A 26,734-nucleotide genomic window follows, 5' to 3' on the forward strand; every position below is an offset into this window, starting at 1 on the left:
AACAAAGTTCATGTTGCCCATGTTGGGCACAAGAGGGAAATCTATTGTGTTTTATTAATAAGTGTGAATTGGCTACCTTACTGTCAACCTAAGCAGTATGTCCTTCTGAGTGATGGCATTAGTATAATAATAATGATACTCTGGTGCGCCAGGCCCTGTGCTAATTCTCAACCACTTGCAAGCCGATGCTGTTAGCCCTGTTTTTCTGAAGCAGGACCGCAGGCGTAAGGGGTGAAGCAGTTTGTTTACGATCACATAGTGACAGGTTGTGGGGGTTATAGTGCAATCCAGCGACTGCTGCTGCTTTTTTTAAAAAAAGATTTCAGCTTCTTCCAAATTGAGAGCTTACTATTCCATGTACTCAGTAGGGAAAAAAGTGGGTTTATTTTTGGAAACACATAAAAATCTTTTGAACTTTACTGCATGGTAAGATTGGTAAACATGGTCCAAGTCCTGGCTGGACATCATAGATAAGAGTATGTCTTTCTTTTTTATTTTAGTGATAAATGATGACCTTTGAAAACTCAAAACAGTTTTTTTTTCGTACTTTCTGTTTCAGTGAGAGAGGAATACTTCCATTTTTAATTTCATCTTTTAAATCTTGGTAACTTTTCAGTTGTTATTCACAGTCATTTGAAACCCTTTTTTGGCTCTGCAGGTGTTGTTTGTGGCAATTAACTGTTGGTGGAACCAGGGGAAATGCAGAAAACAGAAACACTTCTTTTATTTTCCTGTAATATATCTATATCATCGGAGGTAAGAACTTTTTAAATAGGTTTCTCATTCCAGTTTGGTTTGCCAGTTTATAAATGAATTTTGCATTTTTTCTATATTAAAATATTAGATACTCAGTACAGAAAATTTAGATAATACAGATAAGCAAAAATAAAAGAGCTGGATAATCCACCACCCTTTTTAAAGCTAAACGTGGGATCAGGCAGTAATACTCTTTCCTAAACTGCTTTTCTCACTTTTTTGAGCATCTTTTCATGTCATTACACATTTTACAGCATTGTTTTTCAAAGTACCAATTACTCCAATGTATTTCAGATATTGTAAGAGTGTTTTGTAATGTAAAAATCCACCAAGTGTCTTATCCTTTCACCTGGAGGCATAGCAGAGTCCAGAGTGTATCTTACCATCTTTTCTATTGGGAAGAAAATTACTACAGGTACACAGTCCCATGTCCACAATTCTGAAGTCACAAAGAGGGCTGAAAAATGGAAAGCGTTTTATTTTATCTTATTTAATTTTTTTTTGAGACAGAGTTTAGCTTTTGTTGCCCAGGCTGGAGTGCAATGGTGCAATCTCGGCTCACTGCAGCCTCCGCCTCCGGGTTCAAGCAGTTTTCCTGCCTTAGCCTCCCGAGTAGCTGGGATTATAGGCGCCTGCCACCATGCCTGGCTCATTTTTGTATTTTTAGTAGAGACGGGGTTTTACCATGTTGGCCAGGCTGGTCTCAACCTGGGCTGTACTAGAGTATAGCCCAGACCCTGCTGTGAATGATAAGTAATGTCTAAAAATCTGACTTGAAGGGTTTTGGAGATAGGAGATAGGACTTTGGACTTTGTTCAGGGTAATTGGCTTGAAGTTTGTTGAAGGTAAAATGGGTAAAGGAGATTTGATTAATAGAGAGCTTTGCTTTTTCCTTCTAAACTTCTTGGGCCATAATCACTGGGGATTTATAGCAGACATCAACAAACAATGATTTGTGGGTTATCTGTCACATTCCATCCCATTTCTGTGTCTGTAACATAAGCTGTTGTCTGGCACACAGTATTGACTCCCAGGAACTATTAGATGGTATTTGGGCAAAAACACACTTTCTTACTCCATCTCTACCCCCACGTTTTCCTCTGGATATTAGAAGTTTGTATTTTAATATTTGTAGTAACAAGCCAGTGTTTGCTTAGGGACCACTAAGATGATTTTCAGATTTCTTCCCCACTTTTTGGCCAGTAACTTAGAGGTTCTGCCTTTATGTGGAAGGTTCAAGTACAGGTGTTTTCGGATACAGGAATACTTTCTCAGAGTTACTCTTTTTGTTTTAAAGGTAAGTGTAAGGTGGTGTACTTAACTCTGTGCTCTGTAATGGGATGATGAGCTTGCCCTGCTGAAGTCCTTGCATTTCTTTTTGGCTTTGAAAAAGGGCATGGAAGCCTAGTAGGGGGGTATAGTCCTTTCAGGCTGCTCAGGGGTGGACTTAATGTGATGTGACATTAAAATCAGAAGAGTTCCACGGAATCAAGTACAAATGTCATTTTGGGATATGTGGGTATACAGTATTGTCATATATGTATGTATATTTGTTTGCTTAGCTTTTGCAGAAAGATTGAAGGGACCTCCAAGGAACTTTAGAAATATGTCCAACGTTCTTATTTTACAGATGAGGAATTTGAGGTGGCATGCACCTTGAAATGCCTGCCTCCACACCCCTGTCTTTGCGTTGTTGGGTTTTATAAGTCACTAGGACCCTTGTAACATCACACCAGGAAAACTCAGCAAAGCCTCTTGGCCTGAGTAGTTGAGGTTTCCAGATTGGTGGCTCCTTTTTCTGGAATGAGTTAGATGCTTTTTTGATTTCTTCCTTTAAATTAAAAATTATTGGTGGTTGATGGGGTTGGTGGTGGTGGTAATTTTTAGACTGAACTAATTTGTAGTAAGTCTTGATTTGGTCGAATTCTTAACTGTCTCCCAGCTGTACATGTAGAGAATGCTGTTTTCACTTTTTTTCATGCTAATATTCCTTTGACATCATTCTGCAGTGTATATTGAAGAATTGTGTTTATCTCATCACTGTGTGTGTGTGTGTGTGTGTGTGTCTATGTGAATTTCTGTAACCATGTATTCTGGTATTATAATCACAACCTTTATAAAATTCTTAACTGGGCTCTATTGTTACTGTTAACAGTAAGCTTAATGTCAATTTCTGTTTAGAGAAAAGAATGATTATGCAGTTGTTGAATTTCACCATAACCCCCCACCCTTGCCACCTACCATCCAATTATATATGGGCAGTGTCTGTATTGCGTGAGATTGAAGAGAGGCACATGAGAATTCTGATTAGCTTAGAAGGATAACTGAATGGTGGTGGTATTACTTGGTGGCACTGAATCAAATTGTGTGTGTTCCCAGGCACAACTGGAGGGGAAAGGAAGACAGATCATTTATACTGGTCACTGACTTCAGACCTTCACATAATTTGTTGTTGTTGTAATAAAGCTTCAAATGAGTTTAAGGTTCATTCAGTGATCCTTTGTCCGCCTATTTCTTTTTAGTAGGGCAAGGGCCAACTGTTCAACCTGTCCCTTACCTTACAGTGACTAGTAGAAGGAAAATCTGCCCGCCTACATTGAATTGTATAGTTAAATCCTGGAATCCCTTAGCATGAGGTCAATTTCCAGGGTTGTCTTTCTGTTTTGTTTTTAAAAGAAATATTGTGGGAATTAATTTTTTTTTAAGAGACAAGAATAAATGTTTTTTGTTTGGCAATTCAGTTTGCAGTTGAATTCAAGATCATAGAAGGATAGGGGCTGCTTCCGCCTCTCCTCACCTAAAATGCTTATTCTTAATTCTCTGGTCACCTCCTGAGCAAAGCAGGCTACTGATCTGTGACTTGGTTGGATCCCAAAGCAAGACATTTTCATTTTGTGGTGGTGATGATTTTAGTTCTACATTACAGGCTTAATGCATGGTGTATTATTTTTATTTTTATTTTTATTTTTTGGTACTAGTTTTGGACCAATCGAATACAAAGGCCCCATGAGTGCTGTTTACATTGAGAAGTTTGTCCGCCGGGTGATGAAACCACTTCTCTACATCCCATCTCAATCAGAATTACTAGATTTTCTCTCAAACTACGAGGTACTTGTCTTTCATATCTCCTCCTCCATACTCAAGGCCTTTCACTGGGTTGTATTGGATTGTTTGTATTAAAGGGGTTTTAAAAAAAACCTCCTGAATTGCAGCAAGTCGAAGGTCATGTGATGCATCAGCCCCAGTTAAATGCTTTCTGAGATATGACTGTAAGGATGGTTTGTCCAAGAGAGTTTTAAGAGAATAGAGTACTAGCAAAATCTTTGTTTTTTTGTTAGGGAATTTTCAACAGATTTTCATCTTGCCTCACAATTAACTTAGAGTAGATGAGAATTAACTTACAATTTCTGTGCAGCTGCAAATTTCTAAGAATATTATTTGACACTTCTCATAGCATTGTACTATGAGATACCTGGTTTTTCTTGTTAGTTGTAGTTTGATTTTTTTGAAAACTGGAAATATGTTTCCTTCCATGTTATGAAGTATATAACTATTTCAAGGTCTTATTTACAGAAAGTTTTCTAACTTTACTAATGTAGCTTCTTTCCTGCTTCCCCATTGCCAACTTCAGCCCTTGGTAAATTATTTTTATAGTTTTGTTTTTTTTTTTTTTTTTGAGACAGAGTCTTGCTCTGACACCCAGGCTGGAGTGTGATCTCAGCTCACTGCAGCCTCCCCTCCCGGGTTCAAATGCTTCTTGTGCCTCAGCCACCCAAGTAGTTGGGATTACAGGCATGTGCCACCACGCCCAGCTAATTTTTGTATATTTACTAAAGAGGGTTTCGCCGTGTTGGCCAGGCTGGTCTTGAACTCTGGGCCTCAAGTGATCCTCCCGTGTTGGCCTCCCAAAGTGTTGGGATTACAGATATGAGCCACCATGCCCAGCCCTATAGGATCTTTAATGCTGGTTAAGAATGACTTCTTATTGTGAGGCCAGTATTGGGATTATTAAAATATGTAACCTCAAAAATTGTAAAAGTAGTTCTGTGGCCGGGCGCGGTGGCTCAAGCCTGTAATCCCAGCACTTTGGGAGGCCGAGGCGGGTGGGTCACGAGGTCAGGAGATCGAGACTATCCTGGCTAACATGGTGAAACCCCGTCTCTACCAAAAATACAAAAAAAAAAACTAGCCGGGCGTGGTGGCGGGCGCCTGTAGTCTCAGCTACTTGGGAGGCTGAGGCGGGAGAATGGTGTGAACCCGGGAGGCGGAGCTTGCAGTGAGCTGAGATCACGCCACTGCACTCCAGCCTGGGAGACACAGCGAGACTCCGTCTCAAAAAAAAAAAAAAAAAAAAGTAGTTGCAAAAAATTCACTGGAGCAAGTATAAAATCATACTTGAGTACAAGTAAAAAGATACTTAGGTACGACAAAATCAAGACCGTAAATATCTGACAGAGATAAAAAACCATGTAAATCCAGACCTTCCCGACAGTTTAGAATTGTGGCTAGTTGAATTTTACTGTTCGCACTATTTATATTCTGTGTAGATTGGATACAAATTTTTTCACCAGAACATCAGTATAGCTTTTTTCAATCGTGTTAGAAACTCTACATATGTGTAAAATGTTAGCAGAGATTCCCCAAGCAGCAGTATGAATATCTAGTTATTCTGCTTATAGTTCTTAGCTATGCATCAGAATAAATATTCCTTAATTACATAGATAGCAGATGGATGTCTGTGCACCTCAGAGGCCTGCCTCTCGTTTGCCCTGGGCAGGCTGGTGGGTGAGGGCTGTATGAAGAGACAGGGTACTGGGGCCTGATCCCTTTGGCACACTCACTGGGTCTGTGACTTGGGGCGGGTTACTTACTTCCTGGGCATCAGGGGCCTGGGCCAGGGTGTCCTTGGGATTCCTTCTAATAGTAAAGTTGTGATAAGTGGGTTTTGACATGGATTTGCAGTGGGTTACAGCCAGAGCGACTCGAGATGGCACAGCAAAATGGTGAAGAATCAGGAGTCAGACAGACCTGCTTTTAGCAGTACTCTATTTTATTTATTTATTTATTTATTTATTTATTTATTTAGAGATGGTCTCACTCTGTTACCCAGGCTGGAGTGCAGTGGCGTGATCTTGGCTCACTGTAACCTCCATCTCTTGAGTTCAAGTGATTCTTCTGCCTCAGTCTCCTAAGTAGCTGGGATTACAGGCATGCACCATCATACCTGGCTAATTTTTTGTATTTTTAGTAGAGATGGGGTTTCAATTTGTTGGCCAGGCTGGATTATTTTATTTTTTTGAGATAGGGTTTCACTCTGTCACCTAGGCTGGAGTGCGGTGGTGCCATCTTGGCTCAAGCGATCCTTCTGCTTCAGCCTCACAAAGTGCTGGGATTACAGGCATGAGCCACCGTGCCCAGCCCAGCAGTACTTTAAAAGACTGTGCTCCAAGTATTGATTTGGAGTTCATGTTAGACTCACTAATCTGATTATATTACTGCTGATGACATTTAAAACATTACATTAAAGTTTTTTGGCAGCCCACTGAATTAGAGTGATGTACAACAGTGATTAAGCTGGACTGCCTTTAAAATGGGAACCACAAGAGTGCTACCAAGATGGGGTCCCTCGATCACTTCTGTCAGCCTTTAAAATGACTTCCTCCCAAAAGCTGTGGCTTTTATCGGGTTAGTGTCATCTTTTGCTGGGCTTCTCACTGAGATGAGATTGTCTCATTAGCAAGAGATAGATAGTACTTGATTAATTGTGAAATAACTCACTAGTCAAGCCCAGCATGACACTTGTGAAACCATTTGTCTTGCAAAATATACCAAATAGCACAGCCTAGAAAATGTGTCAGTTTCACACACATTGCCTATAACATAGACACAGAATTCTCGATCGGGAAATGAAGCCACTGTCGTGGTTTTGACGGTTGAATGATTAGGAAAGTTAAGGAATTTTTGGAGTCCCTGGAGTAGAGTACAATCAGCTTTTGAATATTCTGCTAAGTTTGGGTTTCTCAACCTTGGCACAGTTGACATTGGAGGTCAGATAATTCTGTGGTTTGGGGGACTGTCCTGTTCTTGGCAGGATATTTAGCAGTATCCCTGGCCTCCACCCACTGCATGTTGGTAGCACCCTTTTCTCCCCTCAGTTGTGACAACCAAAAATATCTGCAGACCTTGCCAAATACCCCTTAGGGGGCAAAATTCCCCCAGTTAAGAACTACTGCTCTGAATAATTGAGTTTTCCCAATTAAGGCCTTAAGAGGAAGAAAACACATCTTTTTTCATGTGGCTCTCAGAAGGCCTTAATTTAATAATTAAAAGTTTATCTGCTTATAATGGTGACAGTAGAGAGAAGATGAAAACTAAACAGTGCCTTGACTAGAGAATGCTGGAAAGTTATCGGGGGGGAATTATAGCTAGGGGTGAGTTAGATTGTCATCACTAGAGCTATCTCTGATACTCAACTTTTTACTCATTTTTTTTTCCTTATTTTTTCCAAAAAACAAACAAAAAACCCTATACAGTTTAAATATGTGAAGGAGCTTGCTAATTTAAAGACATCTTACTAAGAAAGATACTTGTTTTGGTCAAGAGCCTTATCTCAGTTTACGTTTTTTATCAATATGGATTTCAGTATCAAGTGTGTTTAAATTTAAGTATATCAAAATTGGGTCAAAATAATTAATGTTTTCATGGCATTTCTAAGGTTTGACATAATGAAGGATTGTGTTTTTTTGCTTGACTTAATGTCTATTAGATGTGTTTGTAACATCTTGTAGGAGTGTGTGTGATAATTTCCTGCTTGTTTAAAAAAAAAATTTCTTGTGTAGGATCTGGATTTTAAGGAAGGAAAAAAAATATTGGTTAGTTATAAATTTGTCTCTAATTCAGACATTTGTGAGCATTTTGGACCATTAGAAAATAATATAATTAGCATTATTTGGGAAGCAACGATGTCTTGAAATAAATAATATTCTCTACTGACATAAACTTTTTTTTGAGACAGAGTCTCGCTCTGTCTCCCAGTGTGGTGGCACAATCTCATCTCACTGCAACCTCCACTTCCTGGGTTCAAGCGATTCTCGTGCCTCAGCCTCCTGAGTAGCTGGGATTACAGGCATGTGCCACCGCGCCCAGCTGTTTTTGTATTTTTAGTAGAGACGGGGTTTCACCATTTGACCAGGCTGGTCTTGAACTCCTAGCCTCAAGCGGTCCACCCACCTCAGCCTTCCAAAATGCTAGGATTGCAGGTGTAAGCCACTGTGCCCGGCTGACGTAAACTGTTGTTATATGTATATGGAACTCTATTCATATATGCTTATTCTATTGTTAGAAAAAGGAATGTTCTAATTGTATCTTTATTTATTTATTTTTTTAGAAATCCTATAGTTGAATTGTTTCAAAGGCCTATTCAGATGATTTGATACTGAATTACTTAGAGTGGAATTTTTTTTTTTTTTTTGAGATGGAGTCTCTCTCTTGTCCAGGCTGGAGCGTAGTGGCGTGATCTCGGCTCACTAGAACCTCCACCTCCCAGGTTCAAGCGATTCTCCTGCCTCAGCCTCATGAGTAGCTGGGACTACAGGCATGTGCCGCCGTGCCTGGCTAATTTTTTGTATTTTTAGTAGAGACGGAGTTTCATCGTGTTAGCTAGGATGGTCTCGATCTCCTGACCTCGTGATCCGCCTGCCTCAGCCTCCCAAAGTGCTGGGATTACAGGCGTGAGTCACCGCACCCGGCCGAAGAGTGGACGTTTTTAACCAATGGAAAATATTTTATTTCGCTTAGATATCTCAAACCTACCAATATCAGATTGCTAATCATCAACCACGGTTTTATGTTCGTAAAATATGACTCTAAGAGGTCCGGCGAGGTGCCTCAGGCCTGTAATCCCAGCACTTTGGGAGGCCAAGGTGGGAAGATTGCTTGAAAACAGGAATTCAAGACCAGCCTGGGCAACAAAATAAGACCCTGTCTCTCTAACAAAATGTTAAAAATTAGCCAGACATGGTGGCACATGCCTGTAGTCCCAGCTACTTGGGAGGCTGAGGCTGGAGAATTGCTTGAGCCCAGGAGTTTGGGGTTACAATGAGCTATGATGGCACCACTGCACTCCAGCCTGGGTGACAGAGTGAGACCCCATCTCAAAACAAAACAAAGACAAGACTCTGAGCCCAGAAACAATTTCTAGGACAACAGTTTTGCCTTTAATTTACTTCAACATCGTAGAAAGACATGAAAGGGTGAATACTAAAAATTCTTAACTTTGTAAACCCTGAAATACTTTAGTTGTTATTAGCAAAGAAGTAAAGCATAAACTATGCATTGTCAAGTGCTCTTTAGTTTTCAAGTGCTTATTTCTAATGTTCCAAACAGCCGTGTGAGGTAGATGGAAATTGTAGATCCTTCGAACAGATTAAGAAGCTAAGGTACAGGGAGGCTGTGATTTACCTACGTGGAGACTGGATGATAGCCCAGCCTTGTGGCTCCCCAAATTCTTGTCTATCATGTTCCTTCCTCAAAGCGATATTTAAGGTTCCTGAATTGAAACTTCAGTATCTACCTAGGGCTTACAACTTCAAACATTTAACTATTTAATGTCATTTTTTGAAACTTTTTTCTTTCATGATAGAACATTTTAAAGATATTGGCTCCTTAATTTGGCTGTAGCTTTTTTTTTTTTAAATGAATACTTAAAAGAATAAATATGGATAAAGGATGATGCCATGGCTCTGAAGCAGCAGAGTTTTGCCCTTTCCTGTTATTAATTGGGTCATTCACATTTATTCTGCAGAACTGGGATTATTCTGTGTATGATAGTCACAATATTGAGGCAGGATAGGGTCTAGAATTTTCTATCCAGGTAAGCACTACAATATTTACCTTATAAATGATGAATGTAGCTAAAAAACTGAAATGAACTTGCCAGGAGATCCCATAAAGGGAGATTAAGAGCTCTATGTCATTTCCTTGCAAACCATGTTAAGAAATTCTACCGGGCCCCATGGCTCACGCCTGTAATCCCAGCGATTTGGGAGGCCGAGGCGAGCAGATCATGAGATCAGGGTTCACGACCAGCCTGGCCAACATGGTGAAACCCCGTCTCTACTAAAAATACAAAAAATTAGCCGGACATGGTGGCAGGCGCCTGTAATCCCAGCTACTTGGGAGACTGAGGCAGGAGAATTGCTTTAACCCGGGAGGCAGAGATTGCAGTGAGCCGAGATCGCGCCACTGCACTCCAGCCTTGGCGACAGAGAAAGACTCTGTCTCAAAAAAAGAAAAAAGAAATTCTGCTTACTTCAGTTACTCCAATTGTGGAATCCCTCTTCCTCGAATGTTCTTCCTGCCAATTTAAATACAGAGAGGAAAATGAAGTCGATTACTGTGAACAACGTATTCTAACAGAACCAGTGTCATTTTTATTTTTACTTTGTAGAGATGAGATCTTGCCATATTGCCCAGGCTGGTCTTGAACTCCTGAGGTCAGGTGATCCTCCCATCTCAGCCCCCAGAAGTCCTGGGATTACAGACATAAGCCACCACACCTGGCCAGTGTCATTTTAATTTCAGTGGATATTAAGTTGATTGGAAAGGGAATAGGACTGAGCAATGGTAATTTAATTTTCAGTGACTGATTTTCTGGCTCCTCTAATTTCAGTATTGTTTGGACATCATTGTGTTAGGTATTGGTAGCTTCTACATCAATAGTGGTTGCTTTCTTATTTATTTATTTGGTTTTTTGAGACAGAGTCTCACTCTCTTCCACAGTCTGGAGTTCAGTGGTGTGATCTCTGCTCACTGCAACCTCCACCTCCCAGGTTCAAGCAATTCTCCTGCCTCAGCCTCCCAAGTAGCTGCAACTACAGGCACCCACTATCATGCTCGGCTAATTTTTGTATTTTTAGTAGAGCGGGGTTTCACCAGGCTGGCCAGGGTGGCCTCAAACTCCTGGCCTCAAGTGATCTGAAGGGATTACAGGCATGAGCCAGCGCTGCTGGCCTCTTTTTTATTTTTTAAAGCACTTGACAGATTCGTTTGACTTGTGCCGTATAATTTACTCACCAAATGCTAACAGTATTATTATTTCAAACTCTTATCTTCTATCTGCAGGCAAAATATTTTAAGAATCTTTTTGTGAATTTCTGTATCCATTTAAGAACACTTATTTAGCATACATTCATTCATTTATTCCTAACAGCTTGGTAACAAAATTGTTTTAAATTTAAATGGGATGGGGAAAGGCTCAGGAATCTTTTAGGGGGAAGAAGAGAGTTAAGTAAAATTGCCAGATGACAGAAAACTTGAGCATTTTGACAGAATTGTAGAATGCTGGTACCCGACATTGTCATATTGTTTGTAAAATTCTACTCTGAATGTTGCGCACTGTTTCTCTTAGTTCATAGTTTTGTGTTTGTTTGTTTGAGACAGAGTCTTTCTCTGTTGCCCAGGCCGGAATGCAGTGGCACGATCTTGGCTCACTGCAATCTCCACCTCCCTGGTTCAAGCAATTCTCATGCCTCAGCCTCTCGAGTAGCTGGATTACAGGCATGCACCACCAAGCCTGGCTAATTTTTGTATTTTCAATAGAGATGGGGTTCCACCATGAGGGCCAGGCTGGTCTTGAACTGACCACAAGTGATCCTCCCGCCTCAGCCTCCCAAAGTGCTGGGATTACAGGTTTGAGCCTGGGCAACAGAGTGAGACTCTGTTTCTTTTTTTTTTCTTTTCCTTTTTTTTTTTTTTTTTTTGAGATGGAGTCTTGCTCTGTCCCCCACCGGTCGGAGTGCAGGGGCATGATCTCAGCTCGCTGCAACCTCCGCCCCCAGGGTTCAAGGGATTCTCTTGCCTCAGCTTCCTGAGTATTTGCGACTACAGGCACGTACCACCACACCTGGCTAATTTTTGTATTTTTTAATAGAGACGGGGTTTCGCCATGTTGACCAGGCTGGTCTCGAACTCCTGACCTCAAATGATCCTCCCACCTAGGTCTCCCAAAGTGCTGGGATTACAAGTGTGAGCCACTGCACCCAGCCTAGATGTTAAGTTTCTATCAGAATGAAAACCAGTTGATTCATTTACAGTTGAATCTTAGAACAAGCAAGTGGTTTAGATTGGAAAGATAGTATATTCCACTACAGATCAGAAATTTCCTCTTTTTTTTTTTTTCCTTTTTTTTTTGAGACAGAGTTTCACTCTTGCTGCCCAGGCTGGAGTGCAATGGTACAATCTCAGCTCACCGCCACAACCTCCACCTCCCAGGTTCGAGAGATTTTCCTGCCTCAGCCTCCCTAGTAGCTGGGATTACAGGCATGTGCCACCACGCCCAGCTAATTTTGTATTTGTAATAGAGACAGGGTTTTTCCATGTTGGTCAGGCTGGTCTCGAACTCCCAACCTCAGGTGCTGCCTTGGCCTCCCAGAGTGCTGGGATTATGGGCGTGAGCCACTGCACCCGGCCAGAAGTTTCCTCTTTTATATAGCATACTGATTTTAAATTTTACCAACAGATTAAATTTCTACCCTAAGTTTTGGATGCAATTTTGTTTCAGTGATCAAGTTCGCTTCCGCAATGACTTACTAATATAGAGTGTGGTGCCAAGTGCTTTTGGGCTTAAAAGGATTCTTTTCATTTGCCTAGTGCTTTACGGTTCATCAGGCTTGCTCTTTGCCTAACCCTGTGAAGAATTGTTCCTATTTCCACATCAGGCAACTGAGGGTTCATATTGAAGGGTTCTCCTGAGGCTGTTCTTTCAGCCACTAGATCTCAGTCTTGAGCTTAGGTCTTCTGACTCCAAGTCCAGCACTCTTTCCTCAGGGATCTCACAGTTTGACTTTTAAGGCAGATATGATTATTACAGAACAAAACCTGACTGAATGAGTGCCATAGGGCCTTCAAAGAAGGAAGAAGTGATTGTAAACAGGAAGGCAGAACGTATCTGGTAGGGGACAGTTAATTGGTTTGGCAGAATGAAGGAGAGTTCTACGCCCAGCTTAGAGGAATGGAATGAGCAGGTGGAAATGAGTATGTAGGGTGGAGGAGCCCAGAGGGCTGGAGGTAGGTCCTCTGCAGACCTGAGGGAAAGGAGAGTTGCCACTGTGGAATGCTGGGTTTTGAGGGGGGCGGTTCTATGGTTTGTTTCCCATTGAAGGGGCTTGATTACAGGTGAAGATTAACCCTGATTTCCAGCAAAGTGTGAAGGTATGTTTGGAGTCAATGAGAGAAAGCAATTCAAGAAGAAACTTAAGAAAGGTTAAAAGAAAATTATTGCCACTGCTTGTCTGGAGTTGTTAAAAGCGATTGAGGACATAACTTACTGATGAAGTTTTGAGTCTGGGAGAATTGTACTGTCAACAGGGTGTGGAAAGACCTACTCGTGGGGACAGAAGGAAGTTTCAGCTTTGAATGCCCCTGAATGACCACTGTACAATCCTGTCAAAGCTGCTGCAACTCCATCCCTTACCCTGTTTGTTGTTTAAATGGAGGGGATGTTCAACCCCAACCTGAAATTTTTCTCATGTGCTTAGGCTTTTTGAAAAAAGGAAATGCAACAAGATGCATTAATTGTTAAATTATAATATGTCTTTCTTGCTTTAAAATATCCTCCATTACACTGTGGCTGACAGTGCCTCACTTACCTAATTCTGCTCTTTTTCCTGCAGCCTGGAGTACTCGGGTACTTTGAGTTCAGCGGCTCACCCCAGCCTCCTGGTTATTTGACCTTCTTCACCTCAGCATTACATTCATTAAAGAAAGGTAAAAAATGATTCATATTAAGACATTGGTACTTCAGTAGAATTGATATTTACATCTTTTCCATGTATTATTATTAATATATATTCTACTTTGCTTGATTCCTTTTCTCAATGTATTTTTATTTATTTTATTTATTTTTAGATGGAGTCTTACTCTGTCGCCCAGGCTGCAGTGCAGTGGCATGATCTTGGCTCACTGGAATCTGTGTCCCGGGTTCAAGTGATTCTCCTGCCTCAGACTCCTGAGTAGCTGGAACTACAGGCACCTGCCACCATGCCTGGCTAATTTTTGTATTTTCAGTAGATATGGGGTTTTACCATGTTGGCCAGGCTGGTCTCAGACTCCTGACCTCAGGTGATCCACCTGCCTCGGTTCCCAAAGTGCTGGGATTACAGGCATGAGCCACTGCGCTTGGCCGTCACTGTATTTTTAATAATTACATTGTTTAATGTTCCATCATTAGCAAACAGGAAATACTGTTCTATTTCACATATAGTCTCTCAAATGTTTAGCTTTCTAATAATATAGCTTGAGGCTGGGCGCAGTGGCTCATGCCTGTAGTCCCAGCACTTTGGGAGGCTGAGGCAGGTGGATTACTTGAGTCCAGGAGATTGAGATCAGCCTGGCCAACATGACAAAACCCCATCTCTACAAAGAATACAAAAATTAGGCAGGTGTGGTGGTGCACACCTGTAATCCCAGCTACTCAGGAGGCTGAGGTGGGAGAATCGCTTCAACCCAGGAGGCAGAGGTTGCAGTGAGCCGAGATCGTACCACTGCACTGCAACCTGGGGAAAAGAGTAATATCCTGTCTCAAATATATATATATATATATTTGTTTATTTATATTTATATTTCTATATGCTGGGTGCAGTGGCTCACACCTGTAATCCCAGCACTTTGGAAGGCCAAGGCGGGCGGATCACCTGAGGTCAGGGGTTCGAGAACAGCCTGGCCAACATGACAAAACCCTGTCTCTACTAAAAATACAAAAATTAGCCAGGCGTGGTCGCACACGCCTGTAGTCCCAGCTGCTTAGGAGGCTGAGGCAGGAGAATCCCTTGAACCCGGGAGGCGGAGGTTGCAGTGAGCCGCGATCACACCATTGCACTCCAGCCTGAGTGACAGAGCAAGACTCTGTCTCAAAAAAAAAAAAAAAAACCTAAAAACAAAACAAAACAAAAATATAGAGAGAGAGAGAGAGAAAGAGAGAAAGAGAACTTCACGTTGTATCTGTAATTATATATTTTGTACTTTAAAATTTGTTATATCATAATCTTTTTCTGTATGTATAGTTAAAGGTTTTTGTCAGCATTTTTAGTGGTTATTTTGTCTGTCAGTTAGATAGGTTGTAATTTAGCAATGCATTTCTTTTGAGAAGTATTTTTCCAGGTATAAAACTCATGTCACTTTACAGCATGGGATACTGCCAGCTTCTCATATCTGTATTTTTCTTTGGACTTAGTTGAATTGTATATTGTTTGGTGTCCTGGTTTTTAAGTGAAAGGTCATATTCTCCCAATTGTTTTATGTTGTTCTATGCTCTCTCTCAGTCCTAACTCTACAGCCTGTCAGTTCTGTGTCAGATCCATTCTCATCTGCTCGCTTGTCTCCATCCCCTTTGTTACCACTCTAGTCTGCGCCCCTTCACCCACACCTAGACCAGACCAGTGGACACGTAACTGGTATCCACTCACTCCTCCTTCCTCGGACTGTGGCCTTTGCACATGCTAGTCCTTCTTCCTGGAATGTGCCTCCACCCCTAGGTCCCAGTTCTCCACCTGTCAGGGCCCAGCTCAAATATCACTTCCACAATTAAATAACTGAAACCTCTACCCCAGTCTAACTTGGGTACCCTGTTGTTTCTTTTGTAACAGTTAACACAGATTGCATTTATATATGTGGTTACAAGATGATTTATTTAATGTCTTTTTCCCTAGACTGTAAGATTTCTGAGGGTAGGGACCATGTTCCTCATGTTAGAGTTCTTTCTGTATAGCCTGGCATAAAGCAGGGGCTCAGTCAGTCTTTGCCAAGCAAGTGATCACATTAATGGCCCTATCATCTTCCCCCAGGAGATCAACCAAAAATATGTAATTATTCTTTTATTATTTTTATTTTTGGAATATTAAAACAGTATTTATGATACAATTATATGACTGGCCATTTAAATATATACCTTGAAGGTTTTATTTAAAAGCACAGAGAATCTACTATATTCACATTGTCTGGGAGACATAGGGGGAGAAAATCAAGCTGTCATATAAGTATGTCTGTCTAATTGAAAGACTTTGAGCTGCACAGTTTCAAGTGACTAAGAAGACTTAGCAAATAAAAGTTTGAACTTTGAAAACAAAATACTGCCAACTTAAATAAGCTTAAGATAAGCAACTTAAATAAGCATTCAAAGATCTTCATGGAAAATTAAATAAAGCCCTTCACAGAAGAAGACAGACCTTAATGAAGATTATATAAAAGGGTAACCTAGAGTCAGTCACTAAAGTGATGGTAGCATTCAAGTTTGTAAGCTGAAGAGGCCATTTCAAGGTCGTAGAAGCATGTTTTGTTATTTGATTGGCTTGTATTATGTGCTGCTATGCCATATTAGAAATACATTACTCATTTTAAATTATTTTTTCATTCAGAGGTTTCTAAAATGGTGCTCCTTTTAGGAATACCCTTCTAATACGAGACAGTAGCTTTTTTCTCCTTTCTTTAAGCAAAAGAAGGGTAAATAGTGATAAATAAAACAAGGTTGAAAGAGATAAATGGTTAAAAATTACTCAGAGGTACAAAATGAACCTCCTTGGTCAAATCACTAATTTTGACAAATTTATACCTGGCCGGGCATGGTGGCTCACACCTGTAATCCCAGCACTTTGGGAGGCCGAGATGGGCGGATCACCTGAGGTCAGGAGTTCGAGACCAGCCTAACCAACATGGAGAAACCGTCTCTACTAAAAATACAAAATTAACCAGGCGTGGTGGTCCATGCCTGTAATCTCAGCTACTTGGGATGATGAGGCAGAAGAATCGCTTGAATCCAGGAGGCAGAGGTTGTGGTGAGCCAAGATCGTGCCATTGCACTCCAGCCTGGACAACAAGAGCGAGACTCCGTCTCAAAAACAAAAATTTTTTTTTGACAAATTTATATGCAAGTTGTTTTCATAATAAATGTGGTCTGATTTACCTTCTCTGCGTCTCTTCCCTATCCTGTGATTCTAGTTGGATCTTGTAAAATTCTGTTGCATATGCAAGTTTGCAGGAGCCGAGATGAATTCTGATTAATCCTTTTCACCCCATTTTTTTGTGGCTAAATTCACACATTTGGAAATGATTATTTTCTGTAATATGTGCACTATGAAGGATTCCCTAAAGTAAATCTTGTCTTGGGCATGTGGGGTTTTTCTCCCTTTCTTCTACCCTGAAGTCAAATGGTATTTTCCTTAACAGCAGATGTGCAGTAGGAGGTAGGAGAAACACACATGCACGCTTAAAAAAAAAAAGATACAGTTTCGAATTAAATTCTAGGTCAATGTCATGTTTAGATTGTGTATACAGATCAAGGCTGGAGAAACATTTGACACATCTAACATTTAGTTATAGAGAGCTGAACTGAAGAAGTGTTTAGACTGTTGTAGCAGAAAGCAGATACCTTGGTTCAGCAGGCCACAAGCATTTATACAATGCACATGCCTTTGCCCTGCCTTAATGATTTTTTTTTTAATTGTCTTAGAAATAGCCAGGCCACTTGCAAGTTCTACATTTGTTTTTTGAAGCTAGCTGGTCATCAGTGCATAAATAATTTGTGAGTGTACCACGTCTGAAGCATCACAGGGCTGTAGGGTGTGCTGTGAGGAGAGCTTATTCCTGCCCCTCAGCATGCGAGGCTTGGGTTGTAAGATCAGGTTCTGTGGTCCTTTACCCCCCACTTAACAAAACTTGTCTAACATTTGCTATTTTTACACAGTAAAAGAAAGGAAATTCACTTCCCACCTCAGCACTGTAACAGTAACTGCCTTCTCTTGTTGTTTTAACTGTTTCCTTTTTTCTCCAAGGCTCGGCCTTAGTGCTCGTCTGTCAGTTTACCTTGGCCCAGCTGTTAGGTGCTGTGGACAGGAACTCTTGCACATATTTCTGTCCATTATTGTGTTAGCCTTTTTTTTTTTCTTTTCTTTTTTTTTTTTTTTTTTTTGAGTTGGAGTCTCTCTCTTTTGCCCAGGCTGGAGTGCAGTGGCGTGATCTCAGCTCACTGCAACCTCGGCTCAGGTTCAAGGGATTCTGATGCCTCAGCCTCCTAAGTAGCTAGGACTACAGGCACCCACCACCATCCCACCTAATTTTTGTATTTTTAGTTGAGACAGTTTTTTGCCATGTTGGCCAGGCTGATCTCAAACTCATGACCTCAAGTGATCCACCCACCTCAGCTTCCCAAAGTGCTGGGATTACAGGCATGAGCCACTGTGCCCAGCCTTCTGGTTAGTTTTCCTTTTTTCTTTTTTCCTGAAAATCTGATGACTATATTTGTTTTTTTTTTTTTTTTTTTTTTTTTTTATTTTACTTTTTAAATGGTTTTATTTTACATACAAATAATGAACATACGTTATACCCATAAATTCTACCTTCCAAAATCAGCAGCTTTTTAAAAGAAAACCACATAATAACTTTTAAAAGGCGCTGGGATTCCTCTGCTTCTAGATCACTGCTGGGCTAGAAAAATAAAGTTTGTTCTACCAGGAATCACAAGTGAGAACTGAATATTCTCCAAAGTGGAAATTCTAGAGTGTAGTGTCACTCCAGGCAAAGATTATTCAGATCTCATCCCCAACATCCACAACTACCTATCAGAAGGGTTAAACCAGGTCAAAACAGTCCAGCATAATTTAGGTTTCATCAAACAATGTCATTATGCTCTTCTAAGATGCAAATAAACCAAAACAGGAAATACTAAAACAAAAATAATATCTGATACTGCCATACAAATTGTTAGTTCCTTTTTGTATCCCCCCTTCTATAACATTAACAAAGGGAATATTTTACCGCAAAGAATATTTTATTTTATACATCACTAGCCATGAATTTTTGCCATTAGTTACTATACAAATGCTGCCTAGTGCCATTACCCAAATGGCATAACCATTTTACATCCACAATTCACTTCTATAGTTATAAGCAGAATTTTCATGATTTACTTAAGTACATCTATCAGTGAAGATTTAACACTGAGATGCAATCTAACATCCATAATATCTGATGTTATGTAGAAGGCAATGTAGGAAAGATGTATTTTAATCACCTTTCATTTAAGTGACCTTATGTAAAAAATAAGATAATTTAGCAGTTCCAAGTATCCAAAGGGTCTTTTCAAATGTACACAAAAGAAATGGTTACAGAGATTTTTAAGGAGCATCTTCCATGTCCACATCCTCTTGTAACTGCTGTACCATTTTCTCTTCCAACTGCTTCCCTTTGCCTGCAAGAGGGGCTCGGATAAGATGGATGTTTTGCTTGACTTCTTTGATATCCTGAACTTTCTGTAGCTCTTTATTTTTCTTCAATCTGTTCATCATAAATTTAGCTTGGCATTTCTGTTTGATCTCTTCAACTCTCTTCATTGCATCAATAGTTTTATTCCATAGCTCTCGCTGGTATTTGATAGGTTCATTTCTACGTTTTTCAAATTCAAATGAATTATCCACTGTAAGCTCTTTACCAGCTGCTTTCCGGAATGCCTTGGTCCACCTAACTTTGCGAGGATTGCGCTTCTTTTTAAAGTTTTTATGACATTTAGATTTGCAAAATCTGAACACCTTGCAATCGTTGCGGACGAACATCATGCCGTGTCCAGGGTAGATGGGCCCCGAACAGAAATAACACTTCTCGATACGCATGTTGAACCCGCGTGGGACCCCACCAAACAAACGCCAAGCTTGAGAGGAAGTCTATTTTCTTCTTTTTTAAATTTAAAAATTATTTAGCACTTTATGCTCCCTGGCTTTACTTTGGCTTAAAATATAGAGCACAGTTGATTTTTTTCCCCCTCTCATTTATAAAATGATGTTTCCTTTCTCTCTAACCTTGATGATTTCTGCTTTACTACAGAACATATTTTTCCATGCATTTGGGTCTATTTCTGTGATTTATTTTGGTCTAGATACCTATTTTTGTCTGAGTAAACAATCTAAGTTCTTGCTTTGTAAATTGCTATTACTTGGTCAAGTCTGGACTTCTTCTAGTTCTTGTGTTTTGTGGAATATTCTTTTATGTCCATCCTTGCCTTTGGCTGGAATTTTGTTGAAATTATGTTAAATATATAAATTGACTTGAAGATAATTGACATGTTCATAACATTTAGCTTTCCTTTCTAGGTTCACAGCATGATTATTCATTTATTCAAAACTTCCTTTTAATTTTTTATAGTAGGTTTTACATATCTCTCATTAATGTTTAATCGTTTCACGGTGCTAGATGATTAATTGTGAGCTGGCAATCTTTGTGTATGTTTGAAAAGCCTGGAGGAAATCAGCTCTCTTATACTTCTGTATTCTTCCAGGACTGCAAAGGCTGTTCCTCTTGGAACATTTTTACATTTGATCTTGGCAGAGAGGCTACTTTATTGCCAAAAGAAAATTTGGTAGAGGGGTCATATTCTGAAGTTGCTTGCTTGATTTTTAAAAATCTGATGATTATTTCATTATTTGCTGTAAAAATGTGTTCTGGCAAAATGTTGTTATATTCTACTATAATTCAGTGGCTTTTTTAAAAGAGAAGATTTGCAGCAAATTCTGACCCTGTTTTTCATCCAATCTACAAAAGGGCTTGCAGTGCAGTTTAGGGAGAAAAACAGTGGGCTGGGAGCAAGGAGTGCCTGGTCCTTACCCTTTGTCTGCTCCTGGTGGGGTCTGTAAACTTGGAACAAAATATTTAACCTTTCTGTGTTTGAGTTTGTTTATCTGTAAATTTGGGGAGGATTAGAGGTAAGTATATAAATCTTTATTTTATAAGGTCAAATCATGTGAAATATTTTGTGTGTGAGTAAAGTGATTAAGTAAAGAAATACTTTGTGTGTAAGTTAAATAATAGTCTTTATACCTTAATTAGAAACGAAGCCATCTGGCTGAAAGCACCTCAGATAAGTATTTTACCTATTCTAGTAAAAACATCCACACAAGAAATGATGTCATTGACTGACCAGCAGGCACAGTCTCTCTCTTCCCCTTTCCTGTGCACCTCCTACCTGCTTCTGTTTGTAACACATGGGTTTCTCCCTGTCTAATGGACTGAATCTCTCTCCCACCAGAATAGGATCTAATTTGTTCAGATAATATTTACTAAGGACCTTGATGGCAGAGTTTTGTTTTATTGCTCCTATAACTCCATACCCTGCCTGAGCATAGTTGTAGCTAAGAGGGTGAATGAATGACTGGTAAAGGACACGTGAGAAAGATTTTAGCTACGGGATTTTAAACATCACTTTGGATCCCCTCTCACCACTTTCTCCACTTCTTGTGCCCGTCCCTTCAGGCTCCATAGACCATAGTGTAGGAATTTCCCTGCCTGGTTCTTTTTTTTTTTTTTTTTTGCCAAGACAGGGTCTCACTTTGTTGCCCAGGCTGGAATGCAGTGGTGGTCTCTGTAACCTTGAACTCCTGGGCTCAAGCAATCCTTCTGCCTCAGCCTTCTGAGTAGCTAGAACTACAGGTATGCACCACCACATCAGCAAGTTAAAACAATTTTTTTTTTTTTGGTAGAGATCAAATTGAATTCACATGGTACCTAAATGTCATCTTGGAAATGCACTAAATTTTTTTGTTTTGTTTTGTTTTTGAGACGCACGTTCTCTGCTCACTGCAACCTCCGCCTCCCGGGTTCAAGCAATTCTCCTGCCTCAGCTTCCCGAGTAGCTGGGACTACAGGCACACGCTACTATGCCTGGCCAATTTTTTTGTATTTTAGTAGACATGGGGTTTCACTGTGTTGCCCAGGGTGGTCTCAAGCTCCTGAGCTCAGGCAATCCTCCCAAAGAGCTGGGATTACAGGAGTGAGCCACTGCTCCCGGCCACACTAAACTGTTAACTAAAGATACTATTTCCACTCCTTTCTTTCACCTTTGGGAATTCCTAAACTCAGTTGATGAGGAAATCTTGTAGCATTAGTTTTCTGAGGAACTCCCTCTGTGAAATAGTGTTTTAGAGGAAATGTATTAAATGGAGGAAGAACTTTGATTCCGGCGTAGTGTCCCTTTAGTCCACCAGGTGGCGTCTGATGCTGCTGAGATTTGCTTGTGGAACTGAGTCAGTACACACAAAAAGTGCCCTCCTCCAAGACCTTATGCATGAAGAAAGCTTTTCTGGAGCACTATTCTGTCAGATTGTGAGATTTTATACAGCATCAAGAGATCTTGGCGGGGCGTGGTGGCTCACACCTGTAATCCTAGCACTTTGTGAGACTGAGGCAGGTGGATCCCTTGAGCTCAGGAGTTTGAGACCCGCCTTTCACAGTGTGGTGAAACCCCATCGCTACAAAAAATACAAAAAGTAGCCTGTAGTTGCAGGTACGTAGGGGCTGAGGTGGGAGGATCGCTTGAACCTAGGAGGTCAGGGCTGCAGTGAGCTGAGATCATGCCACTGCTTTCTGGCCCGGGTGACAAAAGTGAGACCCTGTCTCAAAAAAAAAAAAAAAAAGAGAGAGAGAGAGAGAGAGCTGAAGGCTAGGGTTTTCTTACTCTGTATGTGACATTTTAAAAGGCATTAGAAAAACAAGGGACTGACAAGCAAGCCTGGCTTGGAGATTGCTTTATTTTCTCAGGTTTTTGGACCTAACTCTTGGGTCTTTGGACCAGACATTGAGTCTAACAGTTCTCAGCAAGTGGAATGGGTTCTAGGATCGTTTTGTTTTCTTGGGTAATTTCATTTGTTGTCACTATACCCACTCATGGGGGGAATCTTTTTCTAACTATCTGCCTGCATTGAGACCCTTCTAGGTACTGACTAAATCAGATTAGAATAAATATATTAAAAATTTCATACTTTGGGCCGGGCGCTGTGGCTCGTGCCTGTAATCCCAGCACTTTCGGAGGCCAAGGCGGGTGGATCACCTGAGGTCAGGAGTTTGAGACCAACCTGGCCAACATGGAGAAACCTGGTCTTTATTAAAAATACAAAAATATCTGGGCATGGTGGCACATGCCTGTAATCCTAGCTGCTCGGGACGCTGAGACAGGAGGATCGCTTGAACCTGGGAGGCGGAGGTTGTGGTGAGCTGAAGTCATGCCATTGCACTCCAGCCTGGGCAACAAGAGCAAAACTCTGTCAAAAAAACAAAAACAAACCAACAACAACAAAAAAACCTGACTTTTTAAGTCAGTTGCCATTATTTTAGCAAAGGAATCCTTGTGTATTTTATGGGAGATGCTTTTATTTCCGTTATGATTTCTTTTCTTTTCTTTTTTTTTTTTTGAGACAGAGTCTTGCTCTGTTGCCCAGGCTGGAGTGCCAATCATGGCTCACTGCAGCCTCAACCTCCCCAGGCTCAGGTGATCCTCCCACCTCAGCCCCCCAGGGAGCTGGGACTATAGGCATGCACCACCACGCCTGGCAATTTTTTCCCCCCCGAGACAGAGTTTCACTCTTGTTGCCCAGGCTAGAGTGCAATGGCACGATCTTGGCTTACTGCAACCTCCGCCTCCTGGGTTCAAGTGATTCTCCTGCCTCCCGAGTAGCTGGGATTTACAGGCATGTGCCATCACGCCCAACTAATTTTTTTTTTTTTTTTTTTTTTTTAGTAGAAATGGGGTTTCTCCATGTTGGTCAGGCTGGTTTCGAACTCCTGACCTCAGGTGATCCGACCACCTCAGCCTCCCAAAGTGCTGGCATTATAGGCGGCGTCCACCCCGCCTGGCCAAATTTTTCTATTTTTTTGTAGAGACGTGGTTTCATCATGTTGCCCTGGCTGATCTTGAACTCCTGGGCTGAAGCAGTCCAGCCACCTCAGCCTCAAAAAGTGCTATGGTTAAAGGCGTAAGCCACTGTGCCCCTCCATGACTTATTTCTTAAGTCTTGTAAATAAGAACTAAGGCCAAAAAAGGTCCTTCCAGCACTTGAGGTTAGAATCAGAACTATGATTTCTTATTAAATAATTCAACAACCATTTGAGGATCTGGTGTGTGATATAGCTGTAATGATGAATGCACCTCATTTCCTGCCATCAGCAGGAGCCACCAGCCAGTGTGGCCAAGAAGTAGGGTTGCTCACAATGAGAATTTGGTGATGGGTCTGTGACAGCCTTCCTTACTCAGTGGAGATGGGAAGATGACTCAGTGGAGATGGGTGCTTGGGGGTGGGAGGGTCAGCCTGCAGGTAAGGGTGGAAGAAACCACATGCAGAGTGGAAGATTGATGGGGCGGGGGAAAGCAACAGGTGTGTTCACTTGTGCTTTGGCTTCAGGAAGCTCAGAGCCAAATTTCGTGTTCATTTAGAGAGATTTTGATTCCTCGATCCCAGGTATTTGAAAAATTGCACCTTAACTTTCTAATTATTTAGTGATATTTTCTACCCTTTTAAACTTGTCCTCTTTTAAAAGAGTATGGGTGTGGGTGTTGATCCTATTTCTCCAAGTTTGTTTTTTTCATATTTGGAAGTTGATAAGACTCCTAGATAAAGAACCAGAAGCATTACAATCTTAGAGAAGAATCTTAGGGATCACATAATAAAGTCAGAAACTTACAGTCACACAACTCCATGCAGAAAGGCCCAGTTCTAGTCTGTCCTTGGCCACCTTTTATATACAGTTGAACCAGATAAGCTGATACTTGACTGAGCACTTCCATAGCCAGTCACTTTACCTGAATGACAGTCTTCACTGTCACCCTTTGAAGTAGGAACTGTTTATTATTCCAGTTTCACAGATGAAGAAACTGAAGCTTCGAGGAGGTTGTTAACTTGGGGGTTAATGTAGTAGGCAGGGCTCCTAAGGGCTCCTTAAAAAGCTCCACTTCTTACTTACTAGAACCTGTGAATAGGTTAGATACATGGCAAGGAGGAATTAAGGTAGCAAAGAGAATTAGATTGCTCATCAGCTGGCCCTGAGGTTATCCTGTGTTACTGGGGTGGGCTCAGTGTAATCAGAAGGATTCTTAAGAATGAAAATTGGAGGTAAAATAACAGAGTGTAATGTGAGACCGACAGTCCAGTTGTCACTGGCTTTGAAGGAGGAAAGGGCCACAAACCAAGGGATGTGGGTGACCTCTGGAGCTGGAAAAGTCAAGGAAATGGATTCTCTCCTAGAGCCTCCCAAAGGAACATGACTTGCTAACAGGCCAGGGTTGATTTTAGCCCAGTGAGACTCATTTTGGACTTTTGACATCCAGAATTTTAAAATACATTTGTGTCTGCCGTTATTTTTTACAGCAGCAACAGGAAGCCGGTACCGTCACATGCCGGTAAATACGGGAGCTGAAATGAGAACCCTGGTGCAGAGCTCACTTACTCCACCCTTACTCTGTTTTCTCTGCAGCTCCTCTGCTTTACTGAGGTGCAGCAGGTGGTATGATACGGTGATTCCCTCTTGGCTTTGCCTGTGATACTGCTTTAAATGTCATGTGTTTCCCTGGCTAACGTCTGCCTTCCTAATTTTTCAAGGCCTAGGGGAAGTTCTGTGGATTGATAACTCTTGACTACCTAGCGTGACGTCCGGCACACTGGACGTCCTGTGATTCTCATTACCCCAGCTTCTTTCTTGGAGCTCCTGTTGCACTAATAGACAAATAGGCTGTGTCTTCTGCTTAGCAGCCTGTCTTGGTTTCTAGTTTTCCCTGGGCTTTAGTGGTATCTTCCTAACAATAAGCATAGATAGGCAGGGGCCAGTGAGTCCTGAAGTCGTTTTATCTTATTTAATGTTTATTTATTTATTCGACAGGGTCTCACTCTGTTGCCCAAGCTAGAGTGCAGTGGCACAGTCATGACTCATTACAGCTTCCAACTTCCCAGGCTCAGGTGATCTTCCTGCAGGCTCATGCCATCACACTCAGCTAATTTTTGTAGAGATGAGGTTTTGCCATGTTGCCTTGGCTGCTCTTGAATTCCTGGGCTCAAGCAGTCCACCCACCTTGGCCTCCCAAAGTGCTGGGATTACAGGCATGAGCCACTGCGCCTGGCCCTGTAGTCATTTTAATAGCAAGTATCCTGGTGTAATCATGGCCCAGCGGCGTTTTCTCACTGGCCTTCAGGTTTCAGGTTTCCCATCTGTAAAATAAGGGAGCTTTGCCCTAGTTACCTGTAAGGGACACGTCATCTTGAAAAAGCAATGGCCCTTGGCCTATTTTTGTAGGCCTGGGAGCTAAGAATGTTTTTTACATTTTTAAAGCATTGTTTGGAGGGGAAAAAGAGAACATGTGACAGAGACCTCATCTAGCTGACTCCTGTGTTAGACCTTAAGAACAGCCTGAAATGGGGTGGAGGAGGTTTCTCAGTGGATATATTTAGTTTGCAGAGTCCTTCCTTCCCCTGAGGGCTACCAAAAAAAAAAAAAAATTTTATTGAGGTGCATACAAGGGAAGTTTTTCAATTGATCATTTTATTTTTTATTTTATTTTATTTTTTCTTTTGAGATGGAGTCTCGCTCTGTCACTGAGTCTAGAGTGCAGTGGTGTGATCATGGCTCACTGCAGTCTCCGTCTCCCGGGTTCAAGCGATTCTCCTGCCTCAGCCTCCCGAGTAGCTGGGATTATAGGCATGCGCCACCACGTCTGTCTAATGTTTGTACTTTCGGTAGAGTCGGGGTTTCACCGTGGTGGTGTGAGCCACTGTGCCCAGCCTGAATTGATCATTTTAATATGGTTCTTTAGACTTACTAAATGAGAACAGCTGATGTGAGGGTGTTTATTTTACTGTCAGGTTAAGTATATGTAACAATGCGTATTTAGTACTATAGTTTATTCCCTCCTAAAATCATGTATTTGGAACTGCATTTCTCTTTCCTTCCTGCCTAGCTCACACACAAAAAGAATCACAGCTGTTGGGCGCGGTGGCTCACTCCTGTAATCCCAGCACTTTGGGAGGCTGAAGCGGGCAGATCACAAGGTCAGGAGTTCGAGACCAGCCTTACCAATATAGTGAAACCTCATCTCTACTAAAAATACAAAAAATTAGCTGGGCGTGGTGGTGGACACCTGTAATCTCAGCTACTCGGGAGGCTGAAGCAGGAGAATTACTTG

General features: G+C 41.2%; 1 protein-coding gene and 1 pseudogene across 12 annotated transcripts in view; one reads left to right on the forward strand and one right to left on the reverse strand.

The window, feature by feature from the left end:
- TXNDC11 (thioredoxin domain containing 11) overlaps positions 1-26,734 on the forward strand; it is a 65,985-nt gene that overhangs the window by 8,440 nt on the left and 30,811 nt on the right. For 5 of the 11 annotated variants that reach the window (XM_031658464.1, XM_031658455.1, XM_021931764.2 and 2 more), the window contains exons 3-5: positions 659-756; positions 3,735-3,864; positions 13,428-13,521. In XM_031658464.1, the coding sequence (XP_031514324.1) occupies positions 659-756; positions 3,735-3,864; positions 13,428-13,521 (322 nt within the window). The remainder of the gene's footprint in view (positions 1-658; positions 757-3,734; positions 3,865-13,427; positions 13,522-26,734) is intronic. The other 6 variants (XM_031658458.1, XM_031658460.1, XM_031658459.1 and 3 more) reach the window with 3 other exon arrangements.
- Positions 18,556-19,458, reverse strand: LOC101004069 (annotated as a pseudogene). The gene has a single exon (XR_646174.4). The product of XR_646174.4 is annotated as a probable ribosome biogenesis protein RLP24 pseudogene (transcript).

This window comes from Papio anubis, chromosome 18 (assembly GCF_008728515.1).
Source record: "Papio anubis isolate 15944 chromosome 18, Panubis1.0, whole genome shotgun sequence".
NCBI lineage: Eukaryota > Metazoa > Chordata > Mammalia > Primates > Cercopithecidae > Papio > Papio anubis.